Below are 23,429 nucleotides of genomic sequence, written 5' to 3'. Positions count from 1 at the left end.
TTTTTATTTTGAATGAATAAATTAATTCATATATAATTTATGAATTATGCATATATTAATTACTGTAATTAATGGTGTTGGTTTATTATCTTATTTCACATGTGACATCCTTCCTGAGTCCCTTCTTTAAAAGTTTCAAGTTTATTAATGCTAAAAACGTCTTCGTTATCCTCATCTGCTGATGTGTTTTCTTGGTTAAACTTTTACAAGGTTTTAGGGATTATCTATTTTCAGTTTTTCACCATCCTGAGAGCAAAAGTTTGTTAATTTGGTAGCCCTCATTAAAATCTGTGACCGCTTGCAGCTACAAATTAATTAGCTAGTGTGTGGACACCAATTATCGTGGATTTGGGTCTGACTTAAAATATTTTTACCCGAAATGTGATAGACATCTTATGAAGAAAAGCATTATTAAGATATTTTTATAACTGTAGATGTCCGTTCTTTCAGCATAACTAGACATCTCATTACTCCCTCTAGCACCACGGCAATACCAGACAAATGGGTAGAGTGGGTTGTTAATAGCACATGAACACAGATAGAAATTTGTGTTTGGTCCCTCTTAAGACCAGTTAGTGTTGAGCCAATTCAAACTAATTTAGAGCACGTCTGGTCTTCTGAAAGCTTCAGCAAAGTTGCTGCTGCGCCACATTCCCCCTGAAAAATTACCTTAATCAGTAGAAGTACAAATTCTTGAGGGAAATATAAAATGGCAAGGTGATTTTTTTTAAGCCAACAGCAGTTTTTAATTGCTTTTATTTATTAATTTATCTTTTGTCTGTAAAAACTTTATTTTTCTATTGATCTTAATTTCAAGTGGAAAGATGAATACAGATATTGACGTACATAAAAGCAAAATTTTCCAACTACCACAGTGTTTATTAGGTAAACTTTTTCAGTTATCATTAATGCAATAATCCATTCAGCCAACATGACAGCAACTGAATGCATGTAGGCAGGTGGACATGGCCAAGACACCTCCTGAAATTCAAAAGTGATTTCATTAACTCCTGATCCACTTGGACTTTTCCCACACTATCATCTCTAAAAGTTTTATGAAGAATGGTCCCACTACTTTGAGCTAACAGGAAAGCAACAGTGAATCAAATATGAAGAGTCTCATTTTCTCCTAAACATTTAGATGGTAGCCTGCCTTGTATCACAGTTTCGTGTTGCTGCTGGTGGTGTAACGGTGTGGAGGATATTTTTTGGCACACTTTGGGAAAGTGGGAGTACAGTTTCTGACCATGTCCATCTCTTTTTCTGAGCAGAGTGTACCCATCTTCTGATGGCTGCTTCCACCAGGATAATACACCATGTCACAAGGCTCGAATCATCTCAAACTGGTTTCTTGAATATGAGTATAAGTTCACTGTATTCAAATGGCCTCCACGGTCATCAGATCTCAATCCAATAGAGCATCTTTAGGATGTGCTGGAACAGACACACAAAATCTGCAGCAACCATGTAAAGCTATGAAAATAAGGATTAAAATCTCTAAGGACTGTTTCCAGCACGTTATTGAATCTATGCCACAAAATTGAAAACAGCTCTGAAGGCAAAACTGGATCCAATCCAGTGCTAGCAAGGTTCCTGTACAGGTGAACACAATGGAAATCCTTTGTGCTAAAAAGTATACACAAACACCATGAGTCTAAATGATCTCTTAATTAATTCCTTTTGTTAATTTGTTAATTCCTTTTGAATTTATAATAGACTAGCCCTTTATTGTGATTGTACAATACCAACTGTGCCAGAATAAAATATAAATAGCAGACAGCAGGAATAAATATAGAGAAATTTATAAAAACAATACAAAGGCACACATTGGAGAGCAAGTTCCAAGTTACCAGTCTCATCTCTGCTGGCTTTTAGTTGATACTGTGTATCATCTATACTACGTCTCTATTGTGTCATCCATTACCTGGAGTTGTGCATCCTTACTGCAGACAGACAAAAAAGGCACTTTGGCTTTCCAGCTCTGACAATTTCAAAACAGCCCGGTTACTTACTTAGTTTTAATGCAGACGAATAATTGATGAAGCAAGTACTTCATATGGAACAGCTACTCTGTGATGTGGTTGCAACATGACTCATGTTTATTGTTATATAAAGGAGCAATTAACTAAAGTGAACAGAAAACACTGAACATTTCATTGGCCGGCGTAGGGAACCATTTAGAGGCAGTATGAGGTCATACTTGATGCTCACCTTGAGGAAAGAGCAAAATCGATACAGAGGATGCAAAAATAAGGAGAGCTAAATGCGCACTGAATGTTGGCTCTTGACATAAACTGACAGTTTTGAATACGATGGAGAATTCACCAAAGACAAACCACTTTCAGAGCAGACCATTTTGGACCACACTCAAAAGTAATAACACTGATGTTAACAGCAATTCCCCAAATGATTATGGTCTGCTATCAATCATCCAAGAATATTTCAAAGAGCAGTGGTACCACACAAAAGAAATGAAATGTATTTGTTATTTAAAAATTCCACATCTTCTCTTTAATTCTAAACTTCACAACCTTTAAAATAAGAAAGCCATAAAAAGGAAAGGGCAATTAAATAATACACAACATTATTTTCAGATGTTATCTTGTAATTCAAGTATACAAAAGTTCACACAAGAACACCTGATTCGAAGTTTAAGATTAAGAATGTACTATTTTTCTTTGCTAGCATCGTTTAAACAGACTATTGCCTCTAGATGTTCAGTGTACTCAGTGTGAAAACCTCTAACATGAGTTAGTAGGCGAGAAATTTTAAGAAAACAAAACATCCCAGAGTAGCTCATCTGTGTGAAGTGTCACCCGACTCTGAGCAGTATAGCCAGTCACTCCCTCTCTATGAATTTGAAACCCTGGAAGAAAAATCACTCCTTCCCGTTTTCCCTCTGTCGTTCCAAAGTCCTCACCGTTTCAATCCTATCCTTCCAAATCCACACCCGAGTCTGTCAGGTTACTGAAACCCAGAACCCAAAAACGCATGGTCACCTATGAAATGCAGTTGTCTACAACACAAACCCTTCTTGTCTATAGTGTACATGTTTGTGGATTGTTGCCTGCCTCTGTATGCTACAGTAGCATTTGCACAGCGTGGTAGCCTCTTAATGAGATTTGAATGTGCAGTTTAGGGTGCTTTCACACCTCATCTGTTTAACGTAATTCAAAAAGAGGATTAGAGCTTTTTTTTCTAAAATACAAATGAATACTAACATCATATCGTTCTCTAGATAACCTCTAATTTGGTGTCAAAAACAAACTTAAAGGTTTCCTGTGGAGTTTTTTATCATTAGTACCACAATGTATGATTGCTTGTTTGATTTTATTTTGTTTGCATCATGCACAAGAATGCACAGTACTCTTGCTAGTACTACTTAACACAGCAATTCACAAAAAAGAGAAGAAGTGCTAGCAAGTAAAATGTAAATTAGAGTTCAGTCAGCGCCACTGTGGTGTAAAGATGTTATTTCCATTTGCAGTGGTTTATATTTGGAGGGCATGGCTCTCTTCTGGGACTTCCCAGCCCTTTCTCACGCATATGTGGAAAGCATAAGTCAGGGAGAGCACTCCTCCCCGCCGTTCCATCTGCATATACGAAAGCTGCAGGAAGGCTGAAGACAATCAAGAGCCTTAATATGGATCTGAGCAGGCATTAAGGACAACAGCAAATTACTGATTAAGTCGGACACAACAAGAAAGGAGGAGATGGATTGGAGGTGGGATGCAAAGCTGCTTGCAGATGCGTGCATTACATAGCACACTCAGCCAAGATGTCACATAACAAGAAGCCTACATGGTAGGCTTTTATTAGCAGCTTTCATAACGCTCCCACAGCGTCATAAGTAAAGTTTAAAAAGTAATGAATAAACTTTTTCTTTTTAAATGAAGTTTGTTTACACTAAAACTCTACAGGTCACCTTTAACAAGTGCAATTTCAAACTTTGATATTTTCCAGGCTATTGAACTGAAATCCATGAAACTTTTTTTCCTTTGGTTTGTTTAATAATTTAAAAAAAAAGGAATAAGCTTCATGTCTCATATTTGGTCAGCATTTTACAATAAGAGACTTGTTTAGCTACATACGACTTTACTAACTACTTAAATTTAGGGGACACCTGAAAGGCAGGTTACGGTGAAGCAATCCTGAAGTAATGAGGAACTGCAGAGTTAAGTAGCATCTCCCAGCTGGGTATTTTGTAATTAATTATTTTTATACTATAAAATCCAGCATCAGGCATTATTAGGGTAGAACTGATGAATAACTTATTAACTACTGGGTTGCTCCTTATTCATTCAGTTACTACTATAACTTCTATTCCTACAACCAAACAAGTGTTTGTGTCTCTTATTGTAACGTGTTTTCCTTATATGTTGATCTAATTATCTTTTTAGAGGGATCAAAAAGATGCTGACTAGAATTTTCCACACCACAGGCTAATGTCTTTGTAGTGCTTGTTACTTTTGTTAAACACCCTTGAATACAAAGACATGTACTGAATAATAATAATAATAATCATAATAAGTGTAAATGAGAAATTAAGTACATGATCAGTTTGAGAAACGTCAAATGTTTCAAATTTTTATTTGATCAATTATTTAAAAGAAGAATCCATCATCAGAGTTGCCTCTGATAAGCTTGATAATTAATTAAATCCTTTATTTGGTTGCTGTAGCACTGGTTTGCTTATGTACAAACAACCACAAAAATACAAACCTTCTCAATATAATTTTAACTATTACAAATATTTTATATGTCTACGTGATCGCGCCCTGAGACCTTTTTTTTTTGTATTTGTGAGCCTAATTATGTGTAGTGTGTGTACAGGCACATGCATGTGTAAGTGCTTTTTGTGCATGTGTTTATACAGAAAGTTGTCGTTTCAGTTGTCGTTGCATTTGCTGTGCAGTGTTTCTGTCTGTGAGAGTGTTTTCTTTTTTTCAAACGATATCTCCACTCTGCTATTTCCTCCCCTTCTCCTGTCCTCCCTTTCATCTCTCCTCATACAGCTGTCTTTTTCTGAAGCCATGCGGAACAAGGCTCGTCTGTCCATCACAGGAAGTGTGGGGGAGAATGGCCGCGTCCTGACGCCAGACTGCCCCAAAGCTGTGCATGCTGGCCACGCCTCCCTCCGACACCCCGGCCTTGCAGTGGTCTCCTCTGGACTGCCCTGAAAACCAAAAAACACCTGCCGTGCCTTAACAACACACAAACATACAAGGACTTCGACAAAGACCCAAACACACACTTACATACAAACAGATCTATATATATTCCCACACACCCGCACGTACATGATCATAGCAACAGAAGCTCAAATATTCAGATACAGAGAAACACATTTTTACACGAAACACACACACCGCGCATCATCATTTCACTTTCCTGCTGCCACTGACTCATTTTACAGAAGACTGATGAATACAGCTGTGGAGCGAACGGTGTAGAAACAGAGCAATGGACAACTATGACGTCACACTTGCCTGCAGCATTCTTTTCTTTTAATTTTCTTTCTTTTCTTTTTTTTTTTTGAGAGGATGCCAATATCGCGATATCATCGAACCAACAGGAAAGCCAGCACAGATTTCCATGAACAATGAGCTGTGAACACGACCATAAAACTGATCATGATGATGATAGTGATAAAGATGATGACCACAGCCGACGAGAGGAAAAAAACAAAAAACAGACAACCAAACTACTTAGCTCCCGCTCTCTCTTCATTGGACAATAAGCCACGCCCCCTTAACAGCGCCTTACTAAGACGACAAACATTGTTTTCGTCATAATCATCATCATGGTCGTCATGAAATTAACTTGCCTGCGAAGAGTGCCAGCTAGTATAACCCTTAGAAGACCAGAAAACTGTAAGCTTGAACATTTGGACTACTCAGCCATGGACTGTTCAAAATGAATGAAAATGCTTATAGAATGGTTTCTCGCCCCAAACCAGCGAGTTAATCAATATAGAACAGAAGTAACCTCCAAAACAGACTACACAGGGGTTTGTAAAAGAAAAAAAAACGTGGTGATTCATGGAGCCCTTCATCAACAGCATCAACATGACAGTAGAAATTCTAAATAGCAAAGTGATGAGTACTTTTTTTGCCGAGTGGGTGAGGTTGATAAATAGACAAAAAGAAAAAGAAATTCATGGGCAGATCTCAAATGGCTTCCTAACAAAGTGTTTCTCAGCCTGACAACTGGGATCTTGCAGACGTTTGCAGAAGAAATGAGCGAGACGTTTGAAATACGTGGGGCAAAAATCTTTAAAAATGTGGGAACACATTCATTTTCCACGCGTTTCTTGAATATTTTATCCAAATAGTCTGCTAACGGTAAAATGATATTTGAACTATAAAGGCCAACTTTGACAATTTCCAGTTTGGTTGTTATTTGAGATCCTCCATCTTTTCCAGTTGCTGGGAAAAGGTACCATATCAGAGAGCTTGCTTTTTAAAACTGTTGTAAATAACTGCGTAGCAAAACAGAATTCACCTGTCTTTTTTAATCATCTTAGATAACAATTCATTGCAATAATGAATATAAAAAAACGCCACTACTTGTAATTAAGAAGAATTTTTTTTATAAATCTACATATTATATATAATACAAATAAATAAATATATATATAAATATAATATAAAAGCCTATAGAGAGCTATAGAAAACATTGATCACTGATTGTCAGAGGCCATGGCATACATTCTGTTCAATGGCTGTTTTTTGATAACTTGAAAATATTTAAATACCACCGTTTTCGTGTGTCCGAAACAACACTGAATGTCCATCTGGCACTCACAGAGACACACACATGGAAACATGTGCACATACATAGTTGCATACACGCGGTCGGCTCAAAGTGGTCACTCTAGAACCATTAGCTATTCACTGCTTTTCACTGTCTAATAGTGTCTTTATGCCCCTCAAATCTATGTTTTGTTAGCTGCAAAGCCACTTGAAACAATGTAAAGATGCCACTGTTTATGACTGTATGTAGAGGCGGTGGATCAGTTTGACTGCTGTACTGCTGGGAAATAGTTTGGGGCATTTTCAAGAGTGTAGCATTAATGGTGCTTTTTTTTTTTTTTAATCACATTTTGTCATCGCGTTTCATTCACGTTCATGTTCAAACTGAACAGGTTTGCGCTTCAATAAGTAGACTGTGTTTTTCCCCAAATCTATATGGTACGATACATTTTTTGGGACCTGAAAATAGAAAAATGCATATTGCATTAAAGGACCGGTGTGTAGGTGTTAGTGACATCTGGCTGTCAGATTGGAGACTGCGACCAGCAACCAACTTACAGTGAACGTCATTTCAACAGAAAAACACAAAGGCCCTCTGGCATTTGGTAGGTCCAAACCTGGCAATATCCAATGAAGACGAGCCGCTTCCTGTGTACGTATGAAGGGCTCATTCTAGAGTACTGAAAACACAGTGATTCCCAGGTACAGGTTCTTATATAATGATGAAAACATGCTTAAAGAAGCACTTTAAATCCTGCACACTGATCCTTTAATATCTGAGAAAATCTTGGGAAAAAATAAGGGAAATAAATTAGTGCAGTTATTTTGCTGTAATACAGCTGAAGCATGATGCTTAGGATCTGTGTCATAATGTTTTCTGCCCTTCTCATTTCTCTTTTGTTTCAGTGACCTCTAAGCCCCTCAATTCTGTTATTTTACAGTTTGTCCTTTACCCTACCCTCACCTGCTTAGGTCATCATTGTTCCTCCCCTCCCCGTTTTGTCTTGTCCTCCTTCGGCTTGTGTCTCCCCTAACATACAAAAAGCTCTGTACATAGCACATCTCAAGGATGATTTCTTGAAAATATTTTAATTTCTTGCCCTAATCCAATGCAAAGTAACAGGCTAGAGATTAATCAAGAACCTGAGACACCGGTTGACAATCTGAGTTTCTTCTAGCTCTGCGTTCTCAGCGTTGCTTTCCTTTTGTATCATAACCTTGTCTGTTGAACTCGCACCTCATCTTGTGTTAGTCCTGCATCAGATCTATTCAAGCCAAACAGACAAACACATAAACAGAAAAGAACCTCTTGAATCTACATGTGTTTCAGACAGCAGATTTAAACTATCCATAAATTTTACCAGTAAGGTAGAAATTTTCTACTCACTTCTCAGCCGAGGGGATCAGGAGCCTGCAGAAGTACTGCACCAATCCAGCATGAGAAAAACTGCTCAAATAGTGGGTTTCTTACAGTTATCACTAATCCAGCTCACCAGACCAGAAACACCAGACACTTCAACCTCACATGATACTGTTGCCTTTTCTTTTCTTTTTTTCATTTCTTTTAGTTTTCACCACCAGAGCATAAGATTTCGTGCGAAAACAGCAAAAAGCTGACTGGTGGGTTGTCAGCGCTCTGGCTTTAACAGTTTCTTTCTTCCTTTATTTCTTTCTTTCCATCGGTTTTCTTTTTTCTAGTAAAACATCAATGCTCAATCTCCTGTCTCTGTCTGTGCTTATTTATCCAGTAATCTCAATGCTACACCTCCAACAGCAGAACGGTGGATTAATTTTCAACCAAATGATGAAATTGATATTGATCACTTTTTTTAATGGTTTGTTTCACAGTGCAGGATCCATAGTCAAATATATTTAACTGGACTGAGGTAAGTACTAACTAAGCAGTATGAAACATGATAAAAAAAAACAACATAGAAAGAAGGAAATAAGAAAGCCAAGGAGTTCCACAGTTTATACAGATTTAGATAGACTTTCAACAAAAGTACTGGATTAACTTTGGAATTGCAATCAATTTATAGCCCCAGTTTTCAGGGCTTCAGAAGTAACTGGAAAAAAATGTAATTTTATAGATTTTATTGTTTTTATTTATTTATTTATTTTACATTAAAGTGATTTGAACTCGATCCCTGTAGTCTAGAAACCCCGAGCATCACCAAATGCTGTTTCCCCCTTGTGAGATGCTCTGTCAGACCTTGCTGCTTGTTTGTGGGTCTTTCTCCATTTTTGTATTTAATAACTGAAAAGCATGCTCTACTCAGATCAGGTGACTGACTTCGCCATTGAAATATACTGATTTTTTTTTTTTTTTGCCATGAGAAACGCTTGGTTTTCTTGTGCAGTATGACTTGAGTCATCATCCTTTTCATTGTGAAGTGCTGTCCGATCAATTTTGCAGCACTTGGCTGAATCTGAGCAACGAGTCAACAGTTCCACTGGCACTCATACACGCCCATGCCTTAACATTGCCTTCACTGTGTTTGTTAGGTAATGTGTTATGTTTTGAATCATGAGCTGTTTCTTTCAGTCTTTATACTTTTCTCTTCCCATCATTTTGGTACAAGTTTAATTTGGTTTAATCTGTCTTTTAGACATTTTATGTCAAAGTCTAATCTGAGCTCCTTGTTCTTGAGCATAACCAGTGGTTTGCACCTTGTTGTAAACTCTCAGTATTTATATTCAGGAAGGCATCTGATAGTCAACTTTAACAGTGAAACTCAAACCTTCTTAAAAGTCTTCTTCACTTAGTTTGATGTTGAGGTTTTCTTAACCAAGTAAATAATTTGCGATCATCCGCTTTAGCTGACTTCTGTGGTCTTTTAGGTCTTTTTGCTGTTGCTGAGCTGGACAGTAGATTCAGTCTTTTTAAGACTATAACAGATCACTGATTTTACCACCCCTAAAGGTTTGTCTATCTCTCTGATAGATTTGTTTTTATGGCCTAATGATGGCATTCTTTGTGTAAAGGACATGACCTCATACTGAGAGCTACAGTTAACATCTACTAAATCCAAATTAAACACAACACTTGGAATCATCTACAGATCTTTTATCTGTATAATTACTTTTGAGCCTCAATCACATCTTCAATCACATATTGATTGTTAACTGTGGCCAGTTTTTTTCTACAGCTGCCACTGTTATTTGAAGAGATAAGAAAACACAATTCAGTTGACTGCAATCTGTATGTAATGTACTGACATCTAGTGGTGAGATTATATACACTGTACCTTTAAATTCTACTATAGTTGTGTACAGAGGCAAAAAGGGTTACTGCATTTTTTCCACTCCTAAATCTGTAAATCTACTACATGCACAAAATACTTGGTTGACTTGATATGAATAAATTAGCACTTAATGTTGAGGAAAGTAAATGAAACATTTAATTGCCAAGGTACAACAGGCACAAGTATATAACATCTCCCCAGGGAGCAAGTTTAAGAGCCTAAAGTCATTATGAGACATGACGTACACACAGAGTCAGGGAACTCAAGTCCTGACATAGTCCAAAGTTGCTTTTATCCACATGTACCAGCCAGCAGGTCATAGTCCTCTCTTTACAAATACTCTTTTTCAGGTAAAGGTGCTACCTGGGTAGAGTGTGCAGGAGCCATGACACATGATCCCCACTTATTCACAAACAGCAACATCTGAATATATAATAATTGTAGTATTTTTGATGTAGGCTTATAAATTATCCACAACATAAACAAGTGTTAGGATTTCAAGGTCAGGGTTTACTAATCTTGTATTTAATCACAGATCTACCAACCAAACACACTTTCCCTGAGGGTTTCTAATCTTTGAGTGAGATTCTAATCAGAGTCATTCACACCTCAGCCAGACCATCACGCGGCCCAGTTTACTCAGGATTCGTTAGACTAGTTTCTGGCACAGTCACCTCCAGACTGCAAGGCCTGTAAACAGCCATTAACCGCCATGGAGCAGGGAGGTTTGCAGAAAGATCTAGCTTTTCATGTATTATCACCAGCACTATATGCTCACATCGCTACAGTCACACAGGAACAGAGTAGGGACCTGGCAGCTAGAAGACCATCACTGTCCAACCAAACTGAGAAGGATACAGTTCCACCACGGACTACCGAGAAATGATCCGCACCCCAGAGCAAAAGAGTTTAAAAAATCAATTAATTCAAATGAAAACTTATATTTATTTATAGATTTGTTACATGTAAATACTAAATAAAACACATAGCAAGTAACAATATAAAAGCAGACAACAAAACCATTGATTTTCTCTAATAAGAAAACACTTTTACAGTGGAGAACTTAACACAACACCAAACTGAAATAAATTCATGGATATCATCTAATTGTCTGTAGATTTCATGCAGCTTCAGGGACTATTTTAGTGTTTTGTATCTACATATTTTCTGCTTTTTGCTTTGCACTTAATAAGCAAAAGGATCATAGCAAATGAGGATTACTGTGTCCCTTAAATTAACTTAAAAACGGTTGGGTTTTTGTGTCTGTACTCGTGCCATTACATTTTAAACCAAATGGTAAATGGCCTGTATTTGTATAGCGCTTTACTTAGTTCCTAAGGACCCCAAAGCGCTTTACACATTCAGTCCACCCATTCACACACTGGTGATGGCAAGCTACATTGTAGCCACAGCCACCCTGGGGCGCACTGACAGAGGCGAGGCTGCCGAACACTGGCGCCACCGGGCCCTCTGACCACCACCAGTAGGCAATGGGTGAAGCGTCTTGCCCAAAGACACAACGACCGAGACACATCGAGCCGGGGCTCGAACCGGCAGCCTTCCGATTGCAAGACGCACTGCCAACTCTTGAGCCACGATCGCCCCAAGACTAAATCGCTCAATCAGTGGTTTTGAGAAATCCATTTTTCTCCAGAGACGGATGGAGGTTTGTTTTTTTAAGTTTGACAGGACTTCTTATGTGTCTGCCCTGTGTGATACCAACATGTCTCAGTCTCTGCTGTAGACCTGCCGTTATGGGGTTAAAAATTCCCTGCTGTGAGTTTGTCATTTGGGTTTCTGTTTTTTTCAATCCTCGGGGATCTAACACTCTTAATGCAGAGCTATCACCAACAAGCATTTCCCATTATTTCCCATCTCACTCACGCTCTCGCAGAAACCCACACATGCGCTCGAACACCATGCTGTGTTATTACTGACAAGTATTTCCCATTTACTTGAAGATGAAGCAAAATAACAGTTTTGTGGAGTTCCACCGCCCTTTTAACCTTGCACCTTCGTGTGCAAATGCACACACGTGAACGCTCACACGCCTCCAGTCTGCCTCTTTTATCGTTACTGCAACGTGACAGCAGCCTTTTCACCTTTTTATTTTTACTGACTCGATTTATCTTTCTCAGCCTCTGCCTTACCTTCGCTCAGCTCTGCATTATCCCCCTTCTGCTCGGCCCCTCCTCATTTCTCCTCTCCTCTCACTGCTCATTCTCTTTATCCTCCCCTCCTCTTGTCATATCTTATTTCTCCTGTTTTGCATTCGTCTCTCAGGGGGAATCCCTGTCACACCGTGATTTGTCATCCACAGCTCCTTTCCCGTTATGACCACCTCCCCTGCTCTCTCTTTTTCTTGAGGCATTTCTCACGATCTGATAGAAGATTAAATTCCAACACTCTTAGCGCACACAAGCAGCTCACCGTTGTGCTGGTTTGTTGTTGTTGTTGTTGTTGCCACTGCAGCTGCTAGGGTCTGAATATTTTAAGACTGTTAAGAAGTGGGGTTACTCTAGTACATACTGCCTACCTATATGCGTACAGAGCTGGAGTAGCCGCACACAAAAAATGAGATGACAATAAATAAACTCACAGCTGGGATTCTTCAGGGTTGAATTAGTGCAAATTCAATTTTCTGGCTGAATGGAGAATAAATGAGATTGTTTGTCATTTAATGCCAATGGAAAAAGAATGACAAAAATATTTTCAGTTTGGATTTATGAGTAAATCAAATGGAACTGATTACAAGTTGATTTCAAAAAAACAAAAACACTTTGCTTCTGTGTTTTTGAAGCAAAAACACACTGTGACAAACTAATTGCTGATTCCCTTAAATCTGTGATAAATTTCTCTGACAGTAGTAACACACGCACTGGGAGTCAAGGTCAAATGTCAAATTACATACAAATCCATCATGGCACCAAATTTACTTCACGAGAGTCCAAGGAAGTTATAAAGAAGCTGCTGAAGGGAGATTTCAGATATGCAGTTGACTGCAAAAAGTAACAGCATTCATGCATGTGAGAAGCTCTAAATAAAATATATAAAAAAATATTGCCTCCCTGCAACACTATGGTTTCTGGTCTATATTAGCAGAGCCATAGTAGCCTACCAGATATTTGTTATGAAAATAATAATAATAATAATAATGATGATGATGATGATGATGCTGATAATAATAATAATAATAATAATAATAATAATAATAATAATAATAATAATACTAATAATAATAATACAGGACCTAGCTCAAATAGTTTTTTAGATAATAGAATTTTAAAATGGCCCCTCAAAAAAATCATCTAATACCTTTTTTTAAATTTATTTTTTGGAAACCTAATCACAGTAAAAACGAACAAAAAATAAAGAACTGTGTCTCTAACTCTCATTTTTTTTTTTTTTAGACAAATTTATGCACATCAAGTGGGTTTTTTTTCTTTTTCATTTGATGGATTTAGATGGAATGACCCAAAAAGCCTTGATTTCTCTCACATTAGAGGAACAGCAGACACCAACCAGTTTTAAGTGACTGACAATCAACTGTTGTACAAAGCGGATCTTCCACTCATGCTCTTCTATCCAACTAACATGTTGAAAGCAAATTTATCTTGACAAGACAAGGGTTTTTATTAAATTATGCATCCACTCCAATAGAAATATCAGAATATGCAGTAAAACAGCACATTAGGTTTAATCAGCACCTCATCAGATCAGGGTTATAATTACTTACATGACTCATTGTGTCTCAGAAACAAAACCAAATTTATGTTTTTGCACTTTTTTTGGCTTTCAATGCACAGTCACAAAGCATTTTATCTTTAAAGGAATTTTATAAAACGATGGGTTAGAATGGGTCTAGACGGGCAGAATGTTCACTTTCATTACTAATCAGATTGGCTTGGTAATATCTCTTCTCTCTTTTATAGACTGCCAACGAGAGCTCTTACAGCAAGTCTGAGAAGAAAAATCTGAGATTACCTCTAAAGTCCATCCGCTGTTTTCCAAATCTTGAAACAGCTGATTTTAAGGTATTAGACCCCTGAAATCCTTGGACACAGATCTTTGAGCTGTAGTGAGCTCTGTGACCTCTGGGCAGGCAGCTTTTAGTTTTTATCCTCGCCACCTGTGAAACAGTCTGCCACAGGACCTGCGGGCATCTCAGTCTGTGGACAGCGTTTTACCTTCACAACGCTAACAGCTCTCCCTCACTTTTATGTCTTTTTCTTTTTTCAGAAAGGTTATAAATGTGTAATATCTGTTAACCTGATTTAATGGGCTGCATCACTGAATAAGGTCAAGTAAGGTTAACACGATATCAGGAAGGAAATATTGTATTGCTTTTTGTCCTCACCTCTGGCCATGTTTCTAATACGCTCACACAGTCTAGACAGCAGTCAGTTGACTCAATGTATGACTTCGGTGCTGAGGGACTCTTTGAATCAATACAGTGGATTTTCAGAGCACGTCTAAAGATAAAGCAGAGCCTTCTGAATGAGGCTTTCATCTCTCAAGTAGAGACGAGTATAAACCATGGGACTGAGAAGTAAACTAGCCTTTTGTGATTTGAGCCGTCTGCCTCGACCACCTCGGTTTGAATGCGTGCGTTTTTGTTTGTGTAAGCCCTCGGGTGATAATAAAGGTCTTTCTTATGAACTTAAATGTTTCACTTTCACCTCAAACTGTCTTTTGTTTAGTAAAGATGGGACACAGATAAACATTTGCATGAGTGTCACCAGGTTACATCAGATTTAGTAAAGTCCTCAAAAGTTGCGCGTAAGGGACGTTTCAGCAATTGTCCCTTCTTCTTAAAGAGCATCAGTGCAGAAGAGTCAAAAACTTTTACATTTTTTCTTATTATTCTCTTTTACCGTTATGCATAAAGGCATGAAAGGGCCCTCACAGCTTAATCATCAGAAGCAGCACTTTGGGATCTGGATGTAAAACAGATTTTATTTCATTCTGAGCACCACAATTTTTGAAGTTGAATTTCTCTTTATCAACAAGTATTTTAGCAAAAAGTCACAATTTCTGGAAAATATTTTAAAAAGACGCACTTGTAATGCATTCTCCACTAAGTCCAATACCCAGATTTTGTTATTTTAATTAACCCAGACCTACACCCAGATATTTAACATTTTCTTTGCCCGCGTTCAAAGAAAGTTTCATGAATTTGGGCTCCGTAGACTTTAGTTTTATATAATAATATATTCATACTATGATTGAATGTCAAATATAAATGAACATAACAAAAAATATCTAACATTAGGAAAAACTAACAATATTTATGATGACTATTATTATTAAATGTCAATATAAAAGCTTGTGTTTGGTGTCATTGATGTTACAGATGACACTGCTTTTAGTACAGTCTTCAAAGCCAGTAATACTTTACAGCATGTTTACAGCAAAACTTTCATTACTTCACTTACAGTATTTTTTAGCATGCACATCAAACTTGCTGATCAGGAATTCCTTTACAAATCTTGCAAAGTCCTTCCTGACATGAGCAGGAAGAAGAAAGGTGTGCGGTATATAAAATTAGCAATGGCTGAATTCCATTTAGGTTTCTCAGTTTCAGGGTTGTGGTGTGACTCGTGTTGGCTCAGTGGTAGTGATATTAGTATCTAAAAGTCTGTGAAAAGGTGAGATATCAACTTAAAATATTATTGTCAATCGTGTTTGTCTTCTGTGAACTAAAATTTTTCTGTACAAGAAAAGTTGTGTGTTTTTTGTTACAGTCACACTAGAGAAAACGGTGGTTGGAGACCGCAGAACGCCCCAAATTACTGTGACCGTGTGCAATGAACATGCAATCTTGCTGCCTTTGAAATGACTGACAGGGACCGTGTCTGCACGCAGTCAGGTGCCATCTTTAGAGCAAATTTGGTACGTCAAGACAGCAAAAAGAACAGAGTCAGTCTGCTGTCAATTTATAACTGAATTAACAGAATCTGTGATTAACTGTCAGAAACTGGTGAAAACTGTGAATCTGTGAGCCTCTACATACACAAAAATTCACATTAAACAGAAATTCACAATCACTACTTACATTCACAGTCCAAATATGACATAAAAATTCCTCCACAATTGGTGGTTTAGTTGCTGTAACATGGTGATTTAACTTCAAAATGACAGAAGTAACTGGGGATCAGTCCTCTTGGCTGAGGCTACCCAACGAACACTACATCCAGCCAGGCAAGGTGTTGGCGTCCTGCCGCAAGGATACCTTTGGGCAGACCCAAGACACACTGGAGAGATTATATCTCAGGTGGCCTGGGAACATCTCGGTGTGGTAGGCCTGGGCTTCTCTGCTTAGGCTGCTGTCCCCACGACCCAGCCCCAAATAAGTGGAAGAAGATGGATGGATCAATGGATCTATAGATCAATGGATCGATGACACAAGTGCTCAATAGTGCTGCGTTTATATAGAAATCTAACCAGAATAGACCACTTTTCAAAGGGATACAAAGGGACGCATCAGACTGAGTGAACTTGTTGGCATTCTTTCTGCATCTGTACATTAGTTAATAAACTATTTGCAAACCTTCATCAATCTGTCTGAGACTGACTGCAGTCGGCCCAGGTCCGATAGTATGAAGAAAATCATTTGCCTCCCACTAAGTGACCTGTGCAATCACCTTGCAACCAAAAGTGGCCAACCAGAGGTAGATGGAGTTGAGCGCTTACCTTCTGTGTGAGCAGTTGGTCGCAGCTATTTGCAGTTATTTACCAAATGCAAAATATTCAATGTAATCATAAGGCAACCACCATTTTTCCTAGATGCAAGGAGATAACCATTATATGCTGACTGTAGTGTGACTGAACTATTTGTTTTTCAGTAATAGATGGCAAGAATTAAGGTTTATAGGAGTTATAGTACAATAGCACTATTTCATATATATACTTAAATATTTCTGCACCAATAAAGATTAATTGCACTAACAGCCCAGTATTTATTAAACATCTTCTACTGCACATTTCTGTGAACTAGAGTGCTGAACATCAGCCAACAGTTGTTGCATTTGGAAGCTGATTGTGCCGAACAAATAATACATCCTAAGGCACTGTTCTCGGGCTTCTTCTTGGCCAGTTAGGAAAGATCATTAAAGCGTCTCGCACCAAACGTAGACAGTATGTCTGTGACAAATCTGCTGCTAGTACCAATACTAATCTGGAGACATCTAATTTATTCACCCTTCTCAGCCACCCTCTTTTTCTCACTCTTATCAGATTTTTACTGACAAATGGTCTTTGTGGAGCTGCATTCTCTCTTTCTCCACTTGCAGGCGCTCTCTCTCAATCTGCAGCCTGCCAGCCTCAAACTTGATGAACTGCAGTCTCTCCTTCTCCAGCTGCAGTCTCTCCTTCTCCAGGTTTAACTTCGCTGCCTCCAAGTCCGCCGCCGACACTCCCTTCTCCCTCTGTCCATCATGAGTTGAGGATAAGGACGAACGAGAGGAAAGCACCGGGGCTTGTTGCGGCGGCAGGTTAAAAGAAGAGTCGATGTACTCTGATTGGCCAACACGCATGAGCCTCAGCCTCTCTCTCTCCACCTGTAACCTCTCCTTCTCTATTTGCAGCCGCTCTCTCTCCACCTCTGTCTGACGAAGTCGCTCTTTCTCCACCAATAGCCGCTCTTTCTCCACCGCCAGGCGTTCAGTCTCCACAGCCAGCCTTTGTTTCTCTAGCTCCAGACGATGTTTCTCAACAGCAACCAGAAACCCTGCTCCTATGTTCTCATCACTGCTGAGTTCACCCAGCATTCCCATCAGGCCACCGGGCAGCAGTAGATCTCTGCTGGTGGTGGAAGTCGGATCCTTGGAGGGGCTGGGCATGCCCAAGTCACTGTGGGAATAAACATCAGTATCATGCCCCTCTACACGTGCCTCGATGTCACAAAGGAGAGAGGGAATATCATCATCATCCATTTCTCCATCTCCCACATCCCCGTCCAGCTAGAGGGAAGGAGAAAGAGAGAGACAGTCATCATTTAACAGATTTTCACACATGTGTGGATAACCAGTGGGGAGATCAGCAGCAAGGCTTTCAGCGCAGAACACTGCAGACATCAGTGATCGCAGACATGAAATTGATTAAGTCAGACAGCATGAAAATGAGGAGCTGGGGTGCAAAGTGGCCTGCAGATGTGCATCAACTGTAGCAACACCTTACCTTTTGGATGTGTGTTTGGTATCAGCAGGACGAGGAGCTCCTCTGGGTCGGCATAACTAAAGCGAACGCCACACTTATTTTTAATTCTCACAGGAGAGTCTGAAGCAAGCCTCCACAAATAAACCCAAAGAAAGATGCGCTCGAGGAGCACTGAGGTAAATGGGGGATCCTCATTTCTCCTGAGTTATTTTCTTGTTTTTATATAAATGATACAGCAATAAATACAGTCATGAGCTATTCTGAGTCATCAATCTGGATTTCTGCCTGAGAGTTTATCCCCAAATTATTTTTAAACTAAATCTCTGCGACTACATTTGATGGTTTCATGTGCTGAGCTGATTATTTCATGGTCTGCACATAAACCAACATCACTTCTTTTATTACTGCAGATTCTCTGGCTGATAATATGAACCGCTATACTAGATATGGTGCAGTTTTATATTATAAGGCAGTATTAAATCAACCAAAGACACAAAATACTGGAGAATTTTTGAGATGCATAAATATCTATATTGGCAAAAAATTTTCACTCGCCCATCCAAATCATTGAATTCGGGAGTTCCGATCACTTCCATGGCCACAGGTATATAAAGCACCTAGGCAGACTGATTCTACAAACATGGCTCGCTCTCAGGAGCTCTTTGAATTCCAAGTCGAGTGGTGAAATTTCCTCATTAGTAAATATTCCACAGTCAGCTTTTAGTGGCATTATTACAAAGTGGAAGCGACTGGGAACGACGGTAACTCATTTTACGTAGGCTACGTAAAATGAGGAGAGGAGAGTCAGTGGATGCTGAGGCGCATAGCTGAGGCGCATAGCTGAGGCGCATAGCTTAGGCGCATAGGCGCATAGTACGCAGAGGTCGCCAACTTCCTGCAGAGTAAATCACTACAGATCTCAAAAATTTATGTGGCCTTCAGATTAGCTCAGGAACAGTGTGTAGAGAGCTTCATGGAGCAACTTGCATCACCAAGTGCAATGCAAAGCGCTGGCTGCAGTGGTGTAAAGCACACCAGCACTGGACTCTAGATCAGCAGAGATGTGTTCTTTTTCAGGAGTTGGGCTCGGCCCCTTAATATAGTGAAAAGAACAAGACATTTTGGACAATTTCATGCTCCAAACTTTGTAGGAGCAGTTTGGGGATGGCCCCTTCCTCTTCTAAGATGATACCCGAAAAAGCTGCAAAGGTTGGATGGGCATCATATTAAACCCTATGGATTAAGAATGGGATTTTTCTCAAGTTTATATCTTTTTGAAGGCAGATGAGTGAACACTATATAGTGTATACTGCATATACTAACTTTTTAGCTGCTGTAACACCTGAACTTTGTTTGACAGGACCCAGGAAGCAGTGACCAGTGAGATTTGATCTAAAAGCAGATCTTAATGTAATCACAGAAAAGTAATATTTAAATGTCAGTCTTCAATTATATCCTAATTAATTAACACATGCTTAATTTAATTTAGTCCCTACCTTGTGAACCTGCAGGAGGACAATCAACAGCCTGGATTGACTAGAGACACTTGAGCTGCATAATGTGTATTAAGTAATGGCTGGTGAGGACATTAATTTGACTAATTACACATTAGCAACACTTGAATTTCAACATAGGCTGTTTGTCTTCTCATAATATTAGCAGCTCTGTATTAAAGAGCATATTTTTACAAAATAATCAGTACGCATTTACATGAAAAGTCATTTAACAGACTCTAAGCTTTGATGGCTACTCTACAGAGAGAGAAACACACACACACACACACACACACACTGTTACTCTGTATTCACTGACATCGTCCTCCATCTTTACTCCCGGCAGTGCCCCCGCGGCCTGCCCGCTCGACTCGCTGAGAGCCACCATCTCCGGCCAGTCGCAGTGCCAGTCCTTTGGAAAGCCCGAGAGGTCAAGCAGCTGGTCACAACCAGATCCCAAAGAAGGCGCCTCGTGCTCTGGAGAGGAATTTTCATACTCAGTCTTAATGGCCAAAGTGGGGGGCGAGGAAGAGAGAGAGAGCTCGGTCTGCAGCTGTTTTTTCTTCGTAAGCGCACGCCAGTCGAGGTAACGACGCTTCACCTGCACGGGACATCAGAAAGGGAAGGCTGCTTGAAAAATCACGACTGGGTCCACAGAAGCAACGATACGATCTGAATGGAGACAAACGCACCTCGGCAGCAGTGCGTAGCTCCCCCTCTCCCAGGGCATTCACATCTTGTGCCACTTCCTCCCATGCCTGCCTCTTCAGCTCATTAATGGCTGTGTTCTATTAAAGAAGAAAGACCAGCAGTTAGACTGTTTCATTCAAAGAGTTAAATAATATGACACTAGTTTACTGAATGGAAAAGAAAGTGACAGCACAAATTAAATCCTCCTGTGCCATTGAAAATAATTACCCTCTCTTCACAAGCGAACACTGGGGCAGAGTGTACATGTGACATAGTTAGCACGAAGTTATTAAATGTTTGCTTTTTTTTTCAACTCTACCCTCTTAACCTCTTCTACTGATTTCATTAGGAAGATTAAAATCTGACTGTTATGTATAAGCAGAAATGTGTCCAGGGTGCAACACACAGGACATACTGCAGCTGAAAAACAGACATGTCGGTGCTCTCTAGTGGACAGCAACGATAATGTAACCAGTTCAAACCTTGAAGTCAGCGTTTTGTTCATTATTTACAGCCTCTAGATGTTTTAATTTAGACCAATATAAATTGGAGCTGACTAAACACAGGCGGGTGAGACGGCAGAATTATCTGAATGGTTTGTGCTGCCGTTTTTGTCATTTTCCCCACCTTGGTTCAGGCTTCCGAGGAAAGAGAGTTGTGTATGCATTTGTCTGTGGATAAAATTAAGAAGAAAAGAAAAGAAAAGAAAAGAAAATAATCTCCACCTGCTGTCTGGAGAACAACACGTCTCTCCTCTTGTGGATCTCCCTGATGAGAGTTTGTGTTTCCCTCACACTGTAGTTGCTCTTCCTCTTCCTCTTCAGGTGCTTCATTTGCAGGAAATCCAGTGTGGCAGCAAGGAGTGGGACAGAAGCCCCCAGAAATGTAGAGAGCAAGAAAAACAAGTCAAGAGAGACAACCGGAAAAACAGGAGTGAAGTTACGAGAAAGAGAGGCACAGATATGGAAGAAGGTATCAGAGGAAAAGGACTGAAACAGGGGTGTAAAGAGACAGGTCGCAGTTCAGTGTAAAAGGGAAACTCAGTCCTCAAATAGAGAGAAGTGTGGAAGTTTGCTGTAGTTTAGCTGTCCTTCAGCAGCACAACAGTTTACACCGGGGAGGAATTCCTCCGTGGCTCAGCTACTTTAAAGTTTTCCACCTGGGGGTCTCTAAGTATGGACATTTAAGGCTTGGGGGTTAAAGCAATACCAGCTGGAAAGAAATGCATTGATCTGGTAGACTGGAGGGATAAGTCATCAAATCCTTTCCTGCTTTGCTCAAGTTTGATTGGAGGGTTCGTTTTTTCTTTTAATAAGACACAAGCTATTATTAATATTATAAGAAGGCTTCAGGTTGCAGTCCAACTTCTCCTGGAATGGGCTGCTGCCAGGTAATATCACACGTAGAGAAGCATCACAGGGTGAAAGTGTTCTTTAGCCCTTCTTCTTGTTTAGCCCTGTGTAAAAGACAAAAAAGAAAGCAGATAACACGATTTAGTTTATACAGCCACCTACAGTTGCTTTAGTGGAATCTGAGCAGAGAGTATAGCCATGTACACTTCACAATTCATGCTGCTGCTTATGTCAGCAGTCACATCATCAGTAAACACTAGTCACCTGGCTGCACTGGCAGCCATACATGCCCATGTACACTTCAGATCTCTACCCTCTATTCGGGTATTTTCTGGTCAAATCCAATCTGGCCTTCCTCCTCCTCTTCGGTGTAACCAGTGGTTTGACCCTTACTGTAGAGACCTCTGTATTTCCATTCATGAAGGTGTCTCTTTATTGTAACTGACAATGATACTTTTGCCTCCTCAGGAATGTTCTTGACTTGTTTGGATTTCGTAAAGCAGTTTTTCTTAACTTTAAAAGTAATTCTGTCATCATTCACTTCAGTTGTATTCTATGGTTTTCAGGCTTTTTGGTGTTGCTGGGCTGTTCAGTGTATTTATTCTTCTTTTTTTTTCTTTTGATGTGCCATAGCAGACCCTAAAGTTATGACTGTCTCTTAGCTGGCCATGAAACTTCTTGTCAGTCAATTTACAAATTACGTTTGAGCCACTAAAATTGAAAGACTGTGTATACCTTTAGTTAATGCAGTACTTTTGTTAGATCCCTTGGATTAATGATGAAAGTCTGTAATTCTATCACATTTTGATTGTTTGATTTAAAGTACACCATGATTGCATGGACAGGCAAAATTGCACCGATTGCGTCATCATACAAATACTTATGAAGCGATCTGTATATTAAGTGGAATGAGTTAGTTTGGGGGGGCTTTTTTATAGAAAAAAAAAAACACATGTTGAGTATTTTAATTTACTCTAAGGGTTTTGGGTTTTTTTTTTTTTTTATCAATTGCCCTAATTTTGAATTGGAGCTAGACAATCAGCTACAGGCCACCTTTCAATCTAAAGACAGGCAAATACTGAGATCGCTCGTAACTATGACGAATACTGATGGGCAGGGGCACTGCTCATGCTTCAAGTGTCTCTGAAGCACATCAAACATCACTATACTCTGCGAGTATCACTATTTGTCTATAATCAGCAGACAATAATGTGTTGTAACAAGAATTTTACTATGATAATAGCATATTTGGCATGCGTTACCTTATCGCACAAGGACACAAGAAAGACCTAGTTGTATGTAAACAAAAATAAATATATAAATGAACAAACCTCGAAGGTTAAACATTTTTCCCTCTTTAACCTTCCAAATCGTAGAAATTACGATTTATTTTTTTTTTTCGATGACTACAAGGCATCAGTAACCAGAGAGGCTCAGCACATTTTTGTCAAAACAGTCATAAATTTCATGTTTTACTGCATCTCGTCACCTCCTCCAATAAAACACCACTGGTAATAATAGTAAAAACAACTCACCTTAATCACACAGAAAAACCGCAATCAAAGCAGCACCGTTTAAAATGCAATTTTAATGCTGCTTTCATAGCCCCGTCTGAAACGGGAGACACTAAGGTTTCAAAGCTGTAAAGACGCTTAAGGTTCGAGAGATTTAGACTTGACATTTAGACCTAAATAAAACAAAAGCATTTGGTGTTATCTCATTCGGACATCGTCTCTA

General features: G+C 39.2%; 2 protein-coding genes across 3 annotated transcripts in view; one reads left to right on the top strand and one right to left on the bottom strand.

Moving 5' to 3' along the window:
- The window catches only part of gria4a (glutamate receptor, ionotropic, AMPA 4a), a 72,506-nt gene extending 64,086 nt beyond the window's left edge, over positions 1–8,420 (top strand). The window contains exon 17 of the mRNA XM_039622383.1: positions 5,016–8,420. Within this exon, the coding sequence (XP_039478317.1) occupies positions 5,016–5,180 (165 nt within the window). The 3' untranslated portion in view covers positions 5,181–8,420. The remainder of the gene's footprint in view (positions 1–5,015) is intronic.
- Positions 8,421–14,982: 6,562 nt separating this feature from the next.
- On the bottom strand, positions 14,983–23,295 carry msantd4 (Myb/SANT-like DNA-binding domain containing 4 with coiled-coils). 2 transcript variants are annotated; one of them, XM_039622471.1, is made up of 5 exons: positions 23,228–23,295; positions 21,066–21,796; positions 20,343–20,438; positions 19,970–20,251; positions 14,983–17,961 (listed from the first exon to the last, which is right to left on the bottom strand). In XM_039622471.1, exons 2-5 carry the CDS (start codon positions 21,171–21,173, stop codon positions 17,233–17,235), a joined length of 1,215 nt encoding a protein of 404 aa, XP_039478405.1. In that variant the 5' UTR covers positions 21,174–21,796; positions 23,228–23,295; the 3' UTR covers positions 14,983–17,232. The 2 variants fall into 2 exon arrangements, with proteins under 2 accessions (XP_039478405.1, XP_039478406.1); XM_039622472.1 differs by lacking the exon at positions 23,228–23,295 and having other exon boundaries at positions 21,066–22,208.
- Between the last annotated feature and the right edge of the window lie 134 nt (positions 23,296–23,429).

Source organism: Oreochromis aureus, linkage group 14 (assembly GCF_013358895.1).
Source record: "Oreochromis aureus strain Israel breed Guangdong linkage group 14, ZZ_aureus, whole genome shotgun sequence".
NCBI classification, from domain to species: Eukaryota; Metazoa; Chordata; class Actinopteri; order Cichliformes; family Cichlidae; genus Oreochromis; species Oreochromis aureus.
Note: the sequence above shows the minus strand (reverse complement) of the source record. Positions and strands in the feature narration are given on the sequence as shown.

Coding starts and splice junctions, on each gene's coding strand:
- msantd4 (XM_039622471.1), bottom strand. CDS start 21,173: ATGAAGCACCTGAAGAGGAAGAGGAAGAGCAACTACAGTGTGAGGGAA. Junction 20,439..21,065: donor TGTTGTTCTCCAGACAGCAG/GTGGAGATTATT, acceptor CTTCTTTAATAG/AACACAGCCATTAATGAGCT. Junction 20,252..20,342: donor AGCTACGCACTGCTGCCGAG/GTGCGTTTGTCT, acceptor TGTCCCGTGCAG/GTGAAGCGTCGTTACCTCGA.